The sequence below is a fragment of the Tribolium castaneum genome, chromosome 4 (assembly GCF_031307605.1).
Source record: "Tribolium castaneum strain GA2 chromosome 4, icTriCast1.1, whole genome shotgun sequence".
NCBI classification, from domain to species: Eukaryota; Metazoa; Arthropoda; class Insecta; order Coleoptera; family Tenebrionidae; genus Tribolium; species Tribolium castaneum.
In genome coordinates, this window is record NC_087397.1 from 734771 (window position 1) to 753371 (window position 18601).

Consider the following 18601-nt stretch of genomic DNA (forward strand, 5'->3'; position numbering starts at 1 on the left):
TAACTGTCTTACTAATGAACAATAATGAACGAAATAATTTTATGTAAGATTGCTAATAGCTCTGTTTTAATGGAGCTGGTCCTTGAGACTCGTCACATTTTTGTCATTTATTTGCTGTGAAAATTTCATTTGAGTCGGAACAATCGTGCGTTTCGTTTTATCGAACGGAATTATTTAGAACAATTTGAAAATTTTATTCCCTCTTCAGAGCAACTCCCACCTTAATTTTCAGCGGGAGAAAAGCGCAAGTTATGATTAAAACGCGTGAAAAACTGTTTAAAATAAATAGGGGTTGTTGTCTTTCCTCAAATCCTTTGTGTATTACCGTTGTTAAAATGTTGATTTAAGCATTTCCTAAACCAGGAAAGCTCGATTATGTTCGAATCGTGCGTCCCCTCTGTAGCGCGCGCCATTAAAACGCAATAAACAATGAAGGCCCCGTAATGTAAACTAAACGTCCCGGTTGCATATTCATCACGTCGCGGAATGCGAGGGAACCCCTTCCGCTTTTGAGCCCGTCCTGCAGGAGTAACTGGTTCAAGGTCGGCACGTTCACGCCCAAAGGCATCGTCCCTTTCGCTCCGGGATTTTTCCCTTGACTGATTTACAGCCGCACGTTTAATTTATTTGCGATCTTTGTGTTGCAGAGCTGGAGAAGAGGATTCCTCTCGCAGCGCAGACAAGTTACTGCGCAGAGCTGGAGGAGTTGCAGGAGCTGCTCCACTTCCCTGAAGAGGTTGCTCTGCGCCTGGCCGACACTGAGTATCAACTGTTCTATCAGGTAATTGGACGCTGGATTGTTACAAATTAACAGAAACTACAAGTCATTACACGAGATTCGGTGGACGCGCGCGCCTTGGACTTGAGCCAAGTTTATTCAAGGAACGGAAGTTCAGCGATTTGAAAAATTGCACTTTCGTTTCGACGCTTCCGTGCGGGAAATGGATGCGACAACTTATACAACTTAATAATATGCAGACGTTTACCAACTTGTAAAACACAAATTTCAACCTGGACACATTTTTCATTCTTCCGGGAGGACAGGATCACAACTCCCAAGGGACACAACAAGGCATTCCACCTGGGGCACCAATATAATATTTTGATTTGATTCCCGAATTTGTCTTTATAGCCAAATAAAACTAAAAAGGAATCGCCAAAATATAGATATTATCTACCCTTCGTTTCAATGTACGTTTTAAAAAACATAGCAAAAGTGTATTTTAATGCCTTTTTTCTTGATTTATGATTGAAGCGTAAGAATATCTTGAAAATAAATTACATCCCTGCCGAAATATTTACTTGGTGATAAAGTGGCAACTGAAGCAATTATTTTTTGGCCGCCGAAGCCACATAAATTGTTTCTCCACCGTGCCAAGATTTTTTTGATGCAATAATTTAATAAAAGTCGCAGTTCTGAAAGGGATTCTATAGAGATTAAGTATTTTGGTTGTGTGACACGGCTTAGAGGCCTTTCCCTATTGTTACATGAATCTGTAATAAAGGTCAATGACGCCCTTGGGTCTGAAATTTATTAGGCCGGTGCTATTACTTTCGGTGAATTTATGACGTCAATTACTTTATTCAAAAATGTGTCGAATCTGCTGTTTCGTACAAATCTAAAGCACCAGAAGTGAAATTGTGCTGAGAATTCTATTGAAGAGTACATGCAAACCAATGCAATCGCTCCTGAAAATTGGACCACAGATGTTTCTCAAATCCCTTCAATAACTGGAGCTACTAAAGAAGAAATAAGATCGTGAATGCTATATTGAGTGTATTGTCATTTTTTCTGCTTTAAATTGCTTGCAAGACCCACGGTCAGAAAAAAATTTTTACTGCATTCAGAATGACGGTATTATCATTCAACTTTACTTCAGATTTTCGCGATAACGCAGTGTTTACTACACTTTAGCAAGCGACTACAATGTATTCAAATTGTACTTTGTGTGGAAATGTTCAGCGTCAAACGGGAGATAACGAATCAAGTGTAAACTGCATTAAAGTTAAAAGTATTTTATTTTTTTGCCTTTCATCTTAATATTTCAATGGTTTGTTCTAAATTGAATGTGTGCTCGCCTACATTTCTCTCTACAAATGTCTTCCTTCCGTATTACTAATTGAATAAGCAAGGAAACGTAGCAAAAATATACGTAAACTTTAAATATTTAAAAAGCGTCTGAACTGGTTCATTCAGAAAACATTGTTTACACTGGGACTCTACATGCTTTATTGCAATGGCAATCTTACAATCAATCTTGATTTTAACGCTCAGTTTCCTTTGGTACACTTGAAATTTGCGTATTTGCTTTCTAAGTCCTGTGTGATATGAATATTAAACAGAGCCTGCACTCTAGAATGAATTTTGAGACGAAAAACTGTAATACAAATCCGAAATGTTATTTTACCTGTTCATGTGAACAGATGTTGCCGTAAAAACTGCAAAAATTAAATAAACAGCCGTTTAATAGCGGCCATAATCATGACTCAACTTTTGCACACTGATTTGTACAAATCCAGGTTCCACCGATCGATTACCTACGGCAGGTGACCTTGGACCTTGGGGGAGCTACGGGCACGTCGTCCGAGAGCCTCCCTGGAAACTCCTCAGCGAGGTCTTCTGTAGCCACTCTCATCAAACGTTTCAACGAGGTAAAAATCACTCCAAGTCAAAGAATTCCATTCCCTTTTCCACCCTTTTAATTCAAAGGCCGTTTGATTTCTCCAAACGTAAACAAGGGAAAGTTTTAATGCATTCCTCAATGGAAAAAAACCGGGACAAGGTACAAATTGCAAACTTTTAATTAAATTTTTGCATTGCTGTGAATGCATGAACAGTTAGGCACAAACCCTCCTAATCAGCCTTGTCTCAACCCAACCAACGGGTTCGATAATAAAATGTCAGTTTGTTTAGGAGTTGCCTTTTGAAAGTCTTAAACCATCGTGAAACAGGCCTGTTTACGAGAGCTTAACTTTCGTTTCAGGCGCTTTTCCACTACTCTGTCAGACTCGTTTTTTTACTCTTCGCACCTAAAGTAGAGAGACCTAATGACAGCCAATATCCTCGAAATTGAGTTATATTTCAGCTTCGCTTTGTCTTGTCTTCGGTAAAGTTCATTTCGTGCAACCAACTGCCATTTAGTCACAAATTTCACTTTTCTGCGACTATTTATTGCTTCGGGTCATACAGTTTTGAATTAATTGCTAGAGAACGTTACTAATCTGTGAGGTCGCAAGCCGGGTAAATCCTTGCACTCGGGCTCGGCTTGACAGCAATGTTTGTTCTTTGTACGATTATTGCATCTGACGGATGTTGGTTACAATAAAATTACGACTGAAGCTACGTATGGAGATTTTAGTCGGGCGCAGCTTTGATGTCAAAACCCAACGAGTACAGGGCTAATTTTTTACATTGGCACAAGGTAATTTTTTTAATTGAAAGCTTTCAGAAAATTCTCCGTAGGTGCCAGTAATTATGAGAGTTATTCTTTTGATTTGAATGCATTAGGTGAGCGCGTGGGTGACGCAGTTGATAATCTCCCAGCCCACGCACGATGCTCGTCGAGCCGTTCTCTCGTGCGTCCTCAGAGTGGCGTTATCCTGCTGGAACATCGGCAACTTCAATGGAGCCATGGAGATTATTGCCGGCCTCAAGTAAGTCCCTCCATACTAATCCCGGGTTTCGGGCCCGAACTGATGAGTTGTGCTAGTTGTGCAAAGCCCAAATCACCGCCCATTATCGACATGTTATGTATTTTATATCCGACCTGAAAGGGCGCCCCGATATCGAAAGCTTGTGCTTCCGATGCACGTCGAGAATTTCAAGTTGTCGTCTCTCCGCTTTCATTAGTAATACGATCATCCTCGTAAAAACACCGACGAAATTGAGGATAAAACTGCCTTATTGATTTTGGATTATGCCAAAGAAATTTCTTTTACGGCGCAAATTTTAAAAATTACAAACACCTCAATGAAAATTTCGTCATTTCTGTCCGATGACATTAACTTGTTTTTCGCAAAAGACACAAATTTACCCAATTTTTTCATATTTATTTAAACACAATCGCTGCAAAAGTTGGATTTAATTGAATCACAACTTGTAATTCTGCAAGCAGGCATGTGCCAATCAAAAAATTAAAAATAGCAATTTTGGTTTGTTTGCAAACTAAATAAACTCGATATTTAATATAAACTGATTTCTGCTCAATGAATTATTGAATTTCTGACACAAACATTGATTAAAAAAAGTAACGCTAAGTAAACTAGTCCTTTTCGTTACTCCAATGTTCTGGTCTTGTTATTTATTATCAAAACAGTGTCAAATCGTAATTTATCATCTATCTGTTGTCATATCAATGCTTGATGATAACGATGAAGGACGCCTGGCGTTTGATCATCATATCCATATATTTACGGATGGGTTGTTTGCCAGTTATTAATTATTTTCGAACTTTTCCTGCTGAAAAACGACAAAGAAACGCGAATTTTTCGAATTAATCGAAACTAAAGGGTTGTGTAAACTGGCCTGAAGACAGTGGGTCCCTTGATAATATTGTTGAAAATACAATAGCACAGATTACCTCAGGTTATTACAATAAATCTAACCATAACTCAACACTAAATTATTCGAGACATTTCAGAGCTAAATCCCGCTTCTGGTTGCTTCATTGTTGTTGGAGATACGTAAACTGCAATGTGCGCTATTGCAGCAATGTATTGTTTTATATTACAATAGATCGAACATTCATATTCTCGTCTGATAAGTGGAGAAATAAAAAAAACCGAGATGATTAAAATCACACGACTGCGTTTGCATTTTAAAATCGAATTATAAGGGAGGAGTTATTAAATTGCGAACTACCTGTGTCAATTATCAAGCCGTCTCATCGATAATTAAATAATTTCGGTTATTGTTATCAATTTAATGCTGCATAATTCAATTATCTTGGGTGGCTTTTGTTATCATGTTCCTATTACCTACGAAATACAATTTCCCTTCTACAATCTGTTCTTACGAATGTGATCGATACGTTCTGTTGTGATGCTACAACATACATGAATATGATTTCTATTCATCTTAACAAGAGAAATTCTATTTCGACGTAACGTTCAACAGAGCATGAATTTTACTTTTGATATTGCCCAGACCTCGACGATGAGAGCTTAAGATGATGCACAAAAGAAAATAAACGACTGCTATGGTGTCTTTTTGCATGCAGCGAGACGAGTGACCACATGCCACGCTCTGCTCAAATAAAATTATAGTAAAAAAAATAATTTCCAACTTTTGAGTGAGTCTGATAAAAGTGAATACATAAGTAATAATAAATCAAGTAAATAATACAAATATCAACACAATACCTAAAGGTATAAACGCCTTTAGCTGGTGAAGTGTATTTTCATTAGCACCCATGATAAGTACTACTTTGTTCATTTTCTGTAGAAAGGGTAAAGTACTCTTTGTGAAACTCCGCTTGTTATTACTTATTACCAATGTTGGAAACTTTTGTACAACTCATTAAAAGTAAGAAAGTTAAGGGTACAAACCAAAAGAGCTTTTCGAACTAACGAGTAAGTTTACGCATGTCTGAAGACTAAAAACAACTTCAATGAAGTATTTTTTGGAATGAATCAAAAATTTCGCGAATATCGGTTTAAGAGCTCAACAAATGTAAACCTCCCTGAAATGGTGTCACGTTTTTCCGCGTTTAAAAGCGTTAGGTGTTGGTGTCAAGCCTCGTTCCAGCACAAACCATTAATCCGTTATTACCTCACGCCTTTGCGACACCCCGCCGTGCATAAATCGAGCTTTCGGTGCAGAAGCCGCTATTAACGTGGTGACGCAAGAGTAGGGGTTTCTTTCGGCCTCCAGCGGATAATAAAGAGTTGTAGGCCGGCGGAAACTACTTGCTTTTACGTTGCATTACCTTCGCTGCGGCTTCCCGTCAATGATGCGTTTTTCTCGTTTTGAATTGTGGAATTGTTGACACAGTTTTGGTCCCCAGGTCCAATAAACTCAAGCCGTTCTGGCTGTCCATTACGGAGAAAGAGACGTTGCCGGTGCTGGACTTCCTGTCGGCGGCGCTCCTCTCCGCCGAATATGATCGTGCCTTAAGCAGGGCCTTGGCCATGGCCGAATGCCCGGTGGTGCCGTTCTTCGGGGCCTTCCTCAGAGAGCTGAGGGAGATCCTGGCGTCGGGGCCGCCAGGACACGACCCTGCTGCGGGCTCGGAAGCCATGCCGCCGCCGAAGCCGCCAAAGGCCGACGCGCGGAGAGATCGGGACCAACAGCTCCAGCAAAGACAAGTGGTAGGTGAGATTGTGCCTTTACTAATGCAACATTTTCTGTGACTGGCGTTTGGTGCGCCTCCAGTTCATATCAGATTACAATGGAGAAGACCATCATTTCACCAGAATCGGTCCGGGCGGACTCATCAACTTGGAGAAAATATATCGGACACAAGCCGTTATGGACCACATTTCCCTCTGTCATCAGCATTATCATACCCGCAATCGTCTTTCACCTACCGTTAGTCTCATCGAATATCTTAAGTAAGTGGCGTGCAGAAATTGCAGAATAAATTATATTTTGTTGGTGGAAGCGCTTGAGCAAGGCATTGCAAGAAGTTTGAATGGAAGTTTGTTGATTTTTCAGGTCGACGACTGTAAATGAACAGCGCGTTTTAGCAGCTGCTCCCCCACAAAGAACTGAATTAGACGCTGAATATGACTGTGATGTAGATGACTATCATCCTGTACAACCGCTTGTTCACGATCACGGTGTTAGCTTCGTTTGTCTATCGTCTCCACTTACGAAAATTGACCAACATGTCATGCAGGTAATCTCATTACGTAAAGCTCAATTCACCGGAAAATGTTACCCAACATGTGGCCCAATCCAAGATTCCAATCTTAACTATTAATAAGTTAGAACAAGCGAATTTTTCTACACTATTTTTTGAAATTTGACCACTTTTTGCCGTTTTTAAACGAAAAATGTGATTTTAATCGATTTAGGAATCTTTGTGGCGATTGGTAATTTTTCAATTTTGAAAGCGATTTTGCTTCCTGCCAACCTAAAAGTTTTCGCAAAGTGTTAAATAATGACTATTAGGACATCACAGTTGATGGCGTTGCCTATTAAAGCATCAAAATGACGGCAAATTACAAAAAAAATTTAGTCTATGAGTAAAAATGGTGGATGCGCCGGGCGAGCCGATCACTCGAACGTTTCCACTTCACTCGATATCTTGCGTGTGTTTTAAAAATGATGGTCCCAAATTCTCTCAGAACATGTACATGTTTAAAACATCATCACCAGGTCGTCCCCCAACCCAATTTGCATGTTTTTTCCGCAGCCCCATAAATCCCACCCTTGTAAATCATCCCTTTTGTTGGTCGCCGGCATCGTCCGCGTCGGTGGCGTTTTCATGCACCAGCAGGAATGACCTTGACCTAGTTCCCGTTTCGGCGCCAAGTGTCATTGGCGCGTGTCGTATAACGAACCCTTATGCATGTTTGCCTTCATTATTTCAGATACTTCACCACGGAAGTACGGCAGTTTTGTGGGAGGGTGTCGAAGGCCCGTCTCCCCCTGGCGTTCGAGGCGCGCTATTCTACTTGAGGCTGGACCGGTCCTCCACGACTTTGACGTGGGTTAGGCCCAGTTGGAGTGGACTGAAGGCCGGCAACACGAACGATTCCGATCCTTTTTCAACCGATTTTAATTTGTCCTTCAATCCTGAAGAGACGCTAGCTCCGGGCCTACTCACTAAACTGGCGCTACAAGCTTCCGGGGAACAATCCACCGGAACGACGCTGGATGACGGGTAAGGAAGCACGAGGAAAAAGGTTCAAACTATTTATTTTGTAACAATACTGACAATGAACGATAACTAATTAATACAGTCAGTTGTAAGGAGCTTCCACCCGCTCCAATTCTGCAATGACACACTCTTGATACTCCTTGAACAGCAGCAAAGCCCCGACTTCTCCCTTCAATTTCAAATACGTTTGCCTTCGTTCCTCTCGTTCCTTTCGCATTTTGCGTTTTCGTTCAGCCGTTTCCTCCTTTGTTTCAAACATGTGTTTATTCTTATCCAACGCAGTATTTACTTGCGTAATAAATTCTTTAACGATTTCCTCGGTTTGGCGTTGAACATTTTCAAGTGCCACATGTTTGCTGGTAATGGACTCGTTTAAGTCATGTGCTTGTTTCTTCAACAATAATTCTTGTTTCTTGAGAATCTCTTCGCGTTGGCTTAATTGTACAAATCTAATCTCGCGTTCCTCCAGTTCGCGCGATAGCCGAAAATGTTCGTCTTTGAGCTCGCTTAAACTTTTCGTGTCGATTATTTCGACATTCCTTTGATTATTTAGCTGTTTTTCCATGATGCGGGTGCGATTGTAAACGACTTTGTTGAGTTCTTTCAAAAATTAAAACTTTTGACAGATTGGTGACAAATATTGTTACCAACACAAAAACAAGCCGTGTTATTTTTAATAATTACTGTGTTAATTATTGTTTCGAGTTTACTGAACAGAATAAATTATTTACAATTATTATTTTGCGTTTTTATGTTGCAAAAAAACTCAGTATTATTAATTAAATTTGTGGTTTTGGGGGTCAGTTGCCACGCCAATTCCAAGTCATAGGTCACTTTGATAAAAACTCAAAGAGTAAATACGCGCGAATTAAAAAATTTCCGCTGAAGCATTTTTTAAGCGTTTAAACAAGTTCACGTTTGTGAAAATAAATTCTAGATTTTTGGACTTAATGGCAGTAAAAGAGGTACATTTGGGGGGAAGAGACGCCGAGAAGGACTCAGAGCTTGCGACAGTGGCTCGCAGGTACGGCCTCACTCACGAACCAGGAAACGAATGCGCGCTTACAATCCTCTACGGGTATAGTTTGAGCGACAATAGACTACTTTACATCGTATGTCCATCAGCTATATGCAGGTGAGACTTGCAATAACGAAAATGCGAAAACCTGGTTGATTGCAACTCTTCCCTTTGGCTCCAGGGTGTGGTTCAATGGTTTATGTTGGCTGATTCGCGGCTTATCGAGGCAGCAAACCCTGTCTGATCGCCGTCTTCTTTGGTTACGCGAACAATACATGCAACTCTATCACGAAGACGGATACTGTTGTGGTCCCTTGGCGGCAGACGCAATTCGGGTAAATCAAATATTTTAATCAAAAAGCTCCCGCTTTACATTGATTTTCTCGCAGTCTTTTGGGGGTAGAGATTGGTCTCTCGCCGGTGTGACGGGTACGAATCAAGCCGGGGAACCATCGGGGGCTCTAAGACGCGAAGTTTCGATGAAAATCAAAAAGAAACAGCTTCTCAGCAATCAAACGTTCAAAGTAATGCAAACGTCCAAGCTGCGTAAAAATTTGTTTTTAATCAGTTTGCGTAGGATCGCAGTCTGAGGAGTCAGTTCGTCGAACCGGTGACTATGTGCATGGAAAGCAGCTACTGGAGGAACCCCACTCATCACAGGCAGTCGACGCCGACGACGTTTCCGGACCACCAGCCTGATGTCTCCAGACACCACAGTCTGGGGCAACTGGCTTACAACTCCTCTCAACCGAAATTCGACAGGTGAGCCAGTGCAATACTTGTCCTAATGTGAGGTTTAAACGGAACACTTTGTATAAAATGAAAACTGTGTAATTGTTTGGCAGGGACCGCCACGGCTCGACGGAGCACTTGTGGCACGGAAGGCATCCTCGAGTCGGCTCAATCCTCTACGATACTCAATTAGACTTTGTAGATTTCGTGACTCTTTTTCGTTCGTTTAGTTTATTAATTCGGAAAGATTTAAGAGATCTGTTCGAACAATTAGCAATATCTTATCGAAGCATGGCTGTGAATACTTCAACAAAAGTAAACGGTGTGAAAACCAAAGTGGAAGCGAAGAAACCGCAAAAGTTGGGCTTGCTAACGCGCAACAGTCGGGCCGAACTCGAAGGCTCCGTTGTCAATTCGCAGAAGAAGATTTTTGACGCGATCGCAGCAGCGAGCATCTTCACCAATTGCGCCGGAATTGATACCAACAACTCGCAAGTGATCACGATGTCGACTTTTACGAAATTTCTCGAAACCAGACAAATGGAAGTTTGGACAGAGGAACAAGTGAAAGCACTCATACACGTAAGGGGTCCCTGCGGGGTGTAAGCGCTCTGATAAGCTCGGTTCCAGAGGCACGAATCGGACGCGACTTTGCGAGCTCAGAACTGCTTGTCCTTTGAGGGTTTCGCAAGATACCTAATGGATAAGGACAATTACGCCTTTGTCAATGAACGCGAAGTTCCTAATGAAAGTGATATGGGTAGGCCAATGTCGACGTATTACGTGGCGTCGTCGCACAACACCTACCTCACGGGACACCAGCTCAAGGGCGAATCGTCCGTCGAGCTGTACAGTCAAGTCTTATTGACAGGCTGCAGATGCGTCGAATTGGACTGCTGGGACGGCGACGACGGCTTTCCGATGATCTACCACGGACACACTTTCACCACCAAAATTCCGTTCAATGCTGTTGTAGAGACGATCGACAAAAATGCCTTTGTTACTTCTCCTTATCCTGTGATCCTATCAATAGAAAACCACTGTTCTCTACAGCAACAGACCAGAATGGCCCTCGTGTTTCAGGTGACACAACACAACCCTCAAACTTTCACCACCTCTAAACCAACTTTTCCAGAGAGTTTTCGGGGAGAAGTTAGTTACAAATTTCTTATTTGAAGCTGACTATAGTGATGAACCGTCGTTGCCTTCACCAGAACAATTAAAAAATAGAATTCTTATAAAAAATAAAAAGTTAATAATGGAAGTGCCTGCGCCGTTAAGTTTTTCCGCAATGTCCACGCCTGGCAGGTAAGTGTTTACCTTTGAAAACCACATTACATTATAAGATAATAGGGGGTAAAGTAAAAACTGCCATGTATTTTTTTATTTATTTATTTGTTCATTATGTACCTAATTTCCACCAATTATGAGTTAGAGCTACAGATTCATTTTGTTGCTTTTGCAGACCTGGTTCCGGGATCCGGCATTCAGTCCCTGGCCGAACCAGCTCGATAATAAGCAACACCAGCAGTAGTTCCTTCAATGACGACTTCAGTGATGACGACTACGACGATGAAGATGACGAAGACAATATCGATGGTAACGCCCCCACGTTCCCAAAGCAAAGTCTTCACCCATTTTTTGCAGAAAAAGCAATTCATGGAATTCTCAGCGCCAACGAATCCCCGCGCCCTTACGGCGTCCCCCACACTGTCTCGAAGACAAGTTCGCAAAAACGCGCCGCCCCCGACGACAAACTCAAAAAGCGCAGCAGCCAAATCTCTAAAGAACTCTCCGACATGGTGGTGTACGTCCAAGCGATCAAATTCCGCGGCCTCAACACGATAAGTCCCAGCAGTTCGGTGAAGCAGCGTCAAAGAACGGTAATGTCGAGTTCCGGCAGTTCGATCGTGACGACCGGCAGCAGCTCAGCGTCGAATATAAGCTCGGGTGGCGGCGGCGGGGTTTCGAACGAATCAGACGCTACGATTTTTGAATCTGAGATGAAGCAAGTGCGTCCCAATGTGCATCTGCCGTGTTATCAATGCTCGTCGATCAATGAGAACACGGCGAAGAGGCTCTGCAGGAAGCAGCCGCTGGGGGTGGTCGCCCACACGCAAACCCAGCTCATGAGGACGTATCCGGCGGGGATGCGGATCGACTCGTCGAATTTCAATCCGGTTATTTTCTGGTCGTTTGGCTTGCAAATGGCAGCGCTGAATTACCAGACCGACGACACTTCCATGCATCTCAACACCACCATGTTCGAAATCAACGGCAAGTGCGGCTACGTGAGCAAGCCCAGCGTGATGTGGGACCGCTCACACGTCATGTATCGCAGATTCAACCCGTGGGACAAGGAGTTCGATGGGCTGCACTCCTCCCAGGTTGTCATCAATATTGTTTCGGGACAGTACGTTAGTCAGAGCAATGTCAATCTCAGCACGTACGTTGAGGTTGAAATCATCGGGATTCCGGTGGATTGCAACAAACAGAAGACCAAAGTCGTGCAAAAGAACGCCCTCAACCCGATTTGGAACGACACGTTCCACTTCAAAGTGCATTTCCAGGACTTGGCCTTCCTGAGATTCACTGTAATTGACTCGACGAGTAACCACCTACTGGCCCAAAGAATCCTACCGATGAAGTGTCTCAGACCCGGCTATCGACACCTACGCCTCAGGTCGCCCCAAAACAAGTACTTGCACATGTCAACGCTGTTCATCTACTCACGAGTCGAGGAAGAAAGTCTGGAAAACACTGAACACCGGGACGGTTTGGAGCGAACACAGCCCGAGACTGAAGTGCAAGTTGACCCAAACACCGATCACACTTACTTGGGGATTTCCGGGACGCCGTTGTGTGTCAAAAGACGCATGTTCTTCCTAATGGTGTACGGCGTGGTGTCGGAAGAACCCTACACAATTCTGAAAATCACCCAAGAGTCGACCACTCAAGACGTCCTCCTGCTGTGTTTGCAGAAGGCCAACATACCCGCCAGCAAAATCAACGACTACATCCTGGTCGAGGAAGTGGCGCGTGGTTGGGAGAAAAAGGACCATAACTTACCAGCAACCCAGCGCATTCTGGACTTGCACGAGCGGCCGCTCCAAGCCCAGTCCCAGTGGAAGGGCGAGGGCCGCTTCATCCTCAAACGCATGGGCGACGACCCCAGCAGTCGCGCCTGGTTATCGTCAATCCGAAGCGTGGCAAATCGGGAACGCGAGGCCAGGAAATCGGACGGCGCCCCGTGTAACGCCTGGGAGGAGAACGACACTTTCCTCGTGTGTATTTACAACGTATCGCCGGAAATCCCGTACGCAATTCTAAAAGTCCCGCTCAATGCTTGCGCCCAGGATGTGCTGGCACAGGCCCTAGTCAAGGCCCGGCGTTTGGAGGACCCCATGAACTTCGTCATCGTCGAGGAGTTGGAATGGGGCGGGACAAGCCACAGCACAAGTCGGGCGCTTGCAGACGACGAGAACGTCTACAGTGCGCAGTCCCACTGGCAGACAATTGGCCGGTTTATAATGCAAGAGCGGGCAAGTGCTACCCCGACTTCGCTCCGGAAGAACCGGATCACGTCGAGTCTCCGGTTGGCCACTCTGGACCGGATTAGTCGAGGTTTGAACGTGGCGAGAAGTGTGGCCACGAACAGTATTAAAGTGCCGGTGCAAGTGGCGCTGAGTGACCCCACCACGTCCAAGTGGAAGAGCAAGACCGGGGAGGACTCCCGCAGCAAGGGAATCCCGCGAGGGAAGGTCAACTCGGAGAAAGATACGGCGGTTACGACCAGCACGGCGCAGAAACAGCAATGTCAAAGGGAGGTGCATTCAGAGGGTGAAACTTTGAGTGATGAGGAGAGCAAAGAGTCGGATTTAATGGCGACAGTGTCGCGACTTAAGAAAGTTTCTTTAAGAAAGTTCAAAGAGTGGAAATCATGACTTCTGGAATAAACTTTTAGTGCATTTTATTAATACTTTGACAGATGTTTGTATTCTTAATAACAGCTTTAAATTAGACTAGATGTAGCTACATAGATAGTGTTGAAAGTTTGTATTCTACAAAAACTATTTTGCTACTACTTCGTTTGTGTTTCGTGATATTTTGGCACTTTTTATTCTAAATGAAACTGTTGTGGTTTGAGCTGCAGCCATGCAATGGCTTTAGTTGTATCTCTATTGTAAAGTCATCAATAAAAACAAGTCTCTTAAGAGAAGTTATAAAATAGGTAACATTAGTTGACGATTTCAAGAGTTTAAATTTATTATGCATTATGTAAAGTATTGTTTTGTTGTTACTTCTCGATGATATTACGACCCCATCAGTCTTGTTATCTAAGCATATCTCAAAGGTGTTATACTTTGCCTTGATGATGATTTTTGTGATGTTATTATATGTTATATAATTTATTAAAGTTTATTCATTTTATTGTTATTAACAAATATTAGTAAATTAATAATAGCTAATTATATTTAAAAAGAGAATATAATACCTACCTAACTAATGGAAAATGTACTTATAAAATTGTCTCTATCATGTTTCTCATATCTCTGATATATTTATTGACTTTTTCAATGACTAATTTTATTTGTTAACATATCCCAAAGATCAACTTGCAGTATTGATAAATTTATAATAATCGTTCTTGTACCATATTTGCATTGATGTAATTTATAAAATATATCATATATTATACATATACGAAAATATATACTGTTACTTTGTAGTACAAACTTGAAATGATTGTTTTTACGTAATATTGTTATACCTATTTAACGATTTATAAAATATATTGCGTTCAAAAAATACCAACATGGCTTAGCCTCCCCACACCCTACACTCTGTGAAAAGAGCAGTTCAAATTATCCTGTTCCGATTGTCCATAAATATACTATTAATTTTAAATGTAATAAAAAAAATTAATAAACGAACGAACGAGTTATAAATTTCATAAATAACAGTATGAATCAGACAAACAAGACATTTGATAACAATTAATAATTAATATGAGCTTGTTTCGATGGCTTGACAATAAGTAACCTGCTCTTACACATTGAGGTCAAAACTACAAAAATAACAAATTATTGATACATGCATAAAGTGTGCATTACTGCACTTTAATTTTTAATAAGGAAATGAGCAGTCAAGAGGCAACCAGCATTTCAACACACATGATGACATTGAATTTACATAAAGAAAAACTTGCACATGAGCGCAGTTATCGACTTAGCGGTAGAGTATGCATGAAATAATTGTAGTTAGTGTGAACTAAGTGAAATTTCACGTAGCGGTTGTAACTTGTTTCGTTTCATTAAGAATGTATTTAGATTGTTTGAGTGTGAACATTGTGATATCTTTCATTTTTATCGCACTTATTTTGTTATCACGATTCGACTAAATCGTTCGTGATCGACTTTAGTTTGCGTCACACAATTTGTAGTGTTTGTTAGTCCATGTATGTACTTCACCTGTGAAAGAGAGGGATTCCCCTGAGTCCTTTAGACGCAATGGATGAGGTAAGTCGCGCAAAAACAACTTGTTGAATTCGCTCAGACGACTTTGTTTTAAAGGAATTACGGTGTCCCATTTGCCATGAGTTTAGGCAAGACAACCAGCACAATCAAACACTGAATCATCGATTTTATTTCGCGAAATGGAGCTATAATGAGTATAGGTACGTGGCTAATGCGCCAAAAATATTAAATACATTTACATTTTAAAAATGCTGGGATTGATAAAACTATTATCTATCACGGAAAATCTATTCCGTAGCTAAACAATTGCAAATATTCATTAAAACCTTTACAGAAAAGCTCTGATAAGTGATAGGCACGGTATTCGCCTAAATGTAGCCCCAGAACCCATAAATAACTTTCAGATTGATTTTAAATATTACAAGGGAAAGTACACAACGAAGGTACAATTTTCTTTAAAATAGTGTATGTGTGCGAAAAATGCCACATTTCAGGTCACTCCAGAGCAGCTAAGATTGCATAACAGCACAATAACATACAAATGCACGATCCAAAATGCGAAAAAAGACGACCCTGTTTACATTACAAGCACAGACATAATACATCCTTCGTCTTATTTTACAACTAAACATCCACATGTCTTTGGCGATGACGAACGTAGTTTTATATTGCTTCAGCCAGGTTTAAAACTACAGTTTGTACGAATTATTACAGCTAACTGTGTCAAAATTCAGGTGAACAGTATACCTTTAAAGTGGTATTTCAAACAGACATATTAGCCAGAGCCAGCTACAAAATCCCTCTAACTTGCGATATCCAAACCGAGAGCAAAAAGGAAAGCTTCACAATAGTGCGGTCTTTTGTAAGTTAAAAATAACAACACTGAGCCAATATTAAAATCGATTTAAGCTCACATTAGTTCAATCACAAGGCGAAAAAGATGAAAAGAAGGGTAAGAGTCCATTTACATCCCAGCCTTGGAAAGAGGTCACCAAGACCGTTCCAACAACTAAAGAACTGTAAGTGTACCCAAAGACAGTAAAAAGCAATAAAACAAAAATTTAAGCCCCTATAAAGACAAATACCCAATTCCTGGAAAATATATCAAGATTTTGACATACGGTATTGGAGCTTATAGTGGGATGACGGTAACTGAAGAGGAAACTTTGAATACTCTCAGGTAAAAAAAATATTTGAGCGAATTATTTACATAATCGAATGTATATAGCCGACTTGTTGCCCAGTTAACAAGAGAGAATTACAACCGTTTTTGGCACGTGGTCTTGTGGTTGGAAGAAAGAGCGCAAGCTCTGATGCTCATGAAGTTCAACATGCAAGGAGTAAGTTTCACTCACTTTGTGATTATTTTCTTACCGGTCTTACTAATAGGTGACAATGAGTTTAAGAGATGACGACGTCTTAATTCTTACGGTACCTGGTTTAGCTGAAAAACGGCCGTCTGTCATAGTGGGTGATTTTATAAAGATCAGGATAACAAACGACCACACTGCCTACAAGGGATTTGTTGGAGCAGTTAACGAAAAAACTGTGGAAATATCGCACGTGGACAATGAGTACTTGGCAATAATTAACCGAACAAAATAATTAGTAACACCTTTAGATTACTGGAGTACATTCGCGAAAACCCAGACATTGAATTAGATGTTGCGTTTATGTTGAGTCGGTTAGCCTTCGAGAGAATGCATGCGGCCGTCGATAAAATCGTATCATCAGGCTTAGTCGCAAAACTTTTTCCTGTTGAGAGAAGACTTCCAAGGTCGGCAAATGCACATAACTTAGATAACTCAACGTAAGCTAATAATACTTGAATAATCACTTGGTAATCAGCGAAATTTCAGATTGTTTAATAAGACGATTGCACAAAACCCGGAACAAAAAAATGCAGTAGATAAAATCGTAAATAACATTCAGGACATTCCTTACATCGTTTTTGGGCCTCCTGGGACTGGCAAAACCGTGACTATCGTCGAAGCCATCTTACAGATTAAAAAACGCACAAAAAAGCGGATACTGGTGTGCGCCCCAGCAAATTCCGCGTGTGACATGCTAGCAACAAAACTTATGCCGCACTGTACCACAGAGGAATTGATCCGAATCAATTCTACCACTAGGGAGAGGTTCGCTAAACACGTTACGAGTTTTTCAAATATCGAGGTATTTTCAGAACCACTATGACCGAGGATTTGAAAGAATACAGTAATATGGAAGACGACGAATTTACAAGAGTTGTAATTGATCGGCTCCTGTCGTACCGAATTGTGGTTACAACCCTAACTCTTATCGGTCGCTACGCCACAGGCTATCGCCCTGACTGTGTTTTCATCGACGAGGCGGCTCAAGCCAGCGAACCTGAATCCGATATTGCAATTGCACTTGCTGGCGTTGGTAAACAAGTGGTCCTAGCAGGAGATCCCAAACAGTTGGGGCCAATGGTAACAAAATCAGCCGAAAAGTTCGGTTTGGGGAAATCACTATTGGAACGATTGATGGAATTTGAAGTCTACCAACTCAACCGCACTACCAGAAACTACGACACGAATTTTATAACCATGCTCAGGTTAAATTTCAGGTCACATCCCCGAATTTTAGAAATTCCGAACAATTTGTTCTACGATGATTTATTAAAGGTAAATTCGCTTGCATCTCGATTGGTTTGCACTGTGAACTTTTCAGCCAGTGTCCAGAATCGCACTACAGGACCCAATCGCAAACATACCGATTTATGCAAAAATAGTATCATCGTGTAACAATAATGGTCAAGCGATTGAAATGTGTGCCATTAGTGCGAAAGAACAAAAAGAAGGGTCGTCGCCAAGGTATAATACCATTTTTATTGCGCATTTTTCAAAAAATATTCTAGTTTTTTCAATTTACCGGAAGCTGAAATGGTTGCGAAATATGTAAAGGCTTTAGTAAACCTACCCCTTGCGGAAGCATACAAAGTGAGATTAGATCAAATCGGAGTGGTCACACCGTACAAACGTCAAGTATTGTGTAACTACGTTCATTTTCTTGTCTAAGTCTCTGTTACAGGTTTTTAAAATCAAAGAAGAATTAATGTATAAAGGATATCAAGAAGTGGAGGTTGGCACAACTGAATCTTTCCAAGGCCGCGAGAAACGCATCATAATAATTAGTACAGTGAGAGCACAACATTCCTTACTATTACATGACCGTAAATATAATTTGGGTTTTGTGAAGAATGATCAGGTAAGGGTAGTTAGACAAGTTCTGCTTTAACACCGTGTTGTAGCGATTCAACGTAGCAATCACACGAGCGATCAGTAAATTAATTGTCATTGGAAACACACCAGTCTTGAGGACTGATCACAAGTGGAATAGGTTTATACAGGCATGCGAGGAACATGACACTTGCTTTGGACATCAATTGGAAAACTCCAGTAATGTGTTCAAGACTGGGGTCGTTAAAAGGACAAAGCGATTCAAGAGTAAAGATGATCAATACCATAGATAATACATTTTTTATAATCTGATACCTTTAATAAACTTTACCAGTGAAACAACAA

The 18601-nt window shown here is 41.3% G+C and overlaps 2 protein-coding genes and 1 non-coding gene across 7 annotated transcripts in view; all 3 read left to right on the plus strand.

The window, feature by feature from the left end:
* LOC661312 (1-phosphatidylinositol 4,5-bisphosphate phosphodiesterase epsilon-1) overlaps positions 1–14319 on the plus strand; it is a 38340-nt gene extending 24021 nt beyond the window's left edge. For all 5 annotated transcript variants that reach the window (XM_008192229.3, XM_015977436.2, XM_015977435.2 and 2 more), the window contains 16 exons: positions 648–781; positions 2521–2652; positions 3509–3654; positions 6006–6309; positions 6374–6552; positions 6656–6839; positions 7537–7829; positions 8764–8961; positions 9026–9179; positions 9234–9368; positions 9422–9606; positions 9690–10158; positions 10207–10659; positions 10712–10884; positions 11042–11175; positions 11224–14319. In XM_008192229.3, the coding sequence (XP_008190451.1) occupies positions 648–781; positions 2521–2652; positions 3509–3654; positions 6006–6309; positions 6374–6552; positions 6656–6839; positions 7537–7829; positions 8764–8961; positions 9026–9179; positions 9234–9368; positions 9422–9606; positions 9690–10158; positions 10207–10659; positions 10712–10884; positions 11042–11175; positions 11224–13520 (5570 nt within the window). In that variant the 3' untranslated portion in view covers positions 13521–14319. The remainder of the gene's footprint in view (positions 1–647; positions 782–2520; positions 2653–3508; positions 3655–6005; positions 6310–6373; positions 6553–6655; positions 6840–7536; positions 7830–8763; positions 8962–9025; positions 9180–9233; positions 9369–9421; positions 9607–9689; positions 10159–10206; positions 10660–10711; positions 10885–11041; positions 11176–11223) is intronic.
* Positions 5803–5960, plus strand: Mir2796 (microRNA mir-2796). Its single transcript, NR_038663.1, has one exon. It is a non-coding gene; the product is annotated as a microRNA mir-2796 (primary transcript).
* Positions 14320–14776: 457 nt separating the features above from the next.
* Positions 14777–18601, plus strand: LOC661251 (putative helicase mov-10-B.1). The gene is made up of 16 exons (XM_008192228.3): positions 14777–15095; positions 15150–15253; positions 15388–15496; positions 15548–15734; positions 15788–15915; positions 15963–16072; positions 16120–16233; positions 16282–16393; positions 16443–16627; positions 16675–16863; positions 16913–17191; positions 17239–17701; positions 17748–17890; positions 17935–18061; positions 18108–18284; positions 18328–18601. Exons 1-16 carry the CDS (start codon positions 15087–15089, stop codon positions 18547–18549), a joined length of 2658 nt encoding a protein of 885 aa, XP_008190450.2. The 5' UTR covers positions 14777–15086; the 3' UTR covers positions 18550–18601.

Excerpts from the sequence above, each read along its gene's own strand:
- LOC661251 (XM_008192228.3), top strand. Across the intron at positions 16,394-16,442 it reads TGAAGTTCAACATGCAAGGA|GTGACAATGAGTTTAAGAGA; the intron begins GTAAGTTTCACT and ends TCTTACTAATAG. Across the intron at positions 17,192-17,238 it reads AATTCTACCACTAGGGAGAG|AACCACTATGACCGAGGATT; the intron begins GTTCGCTAAACA and ends AGGTATTTTCAG.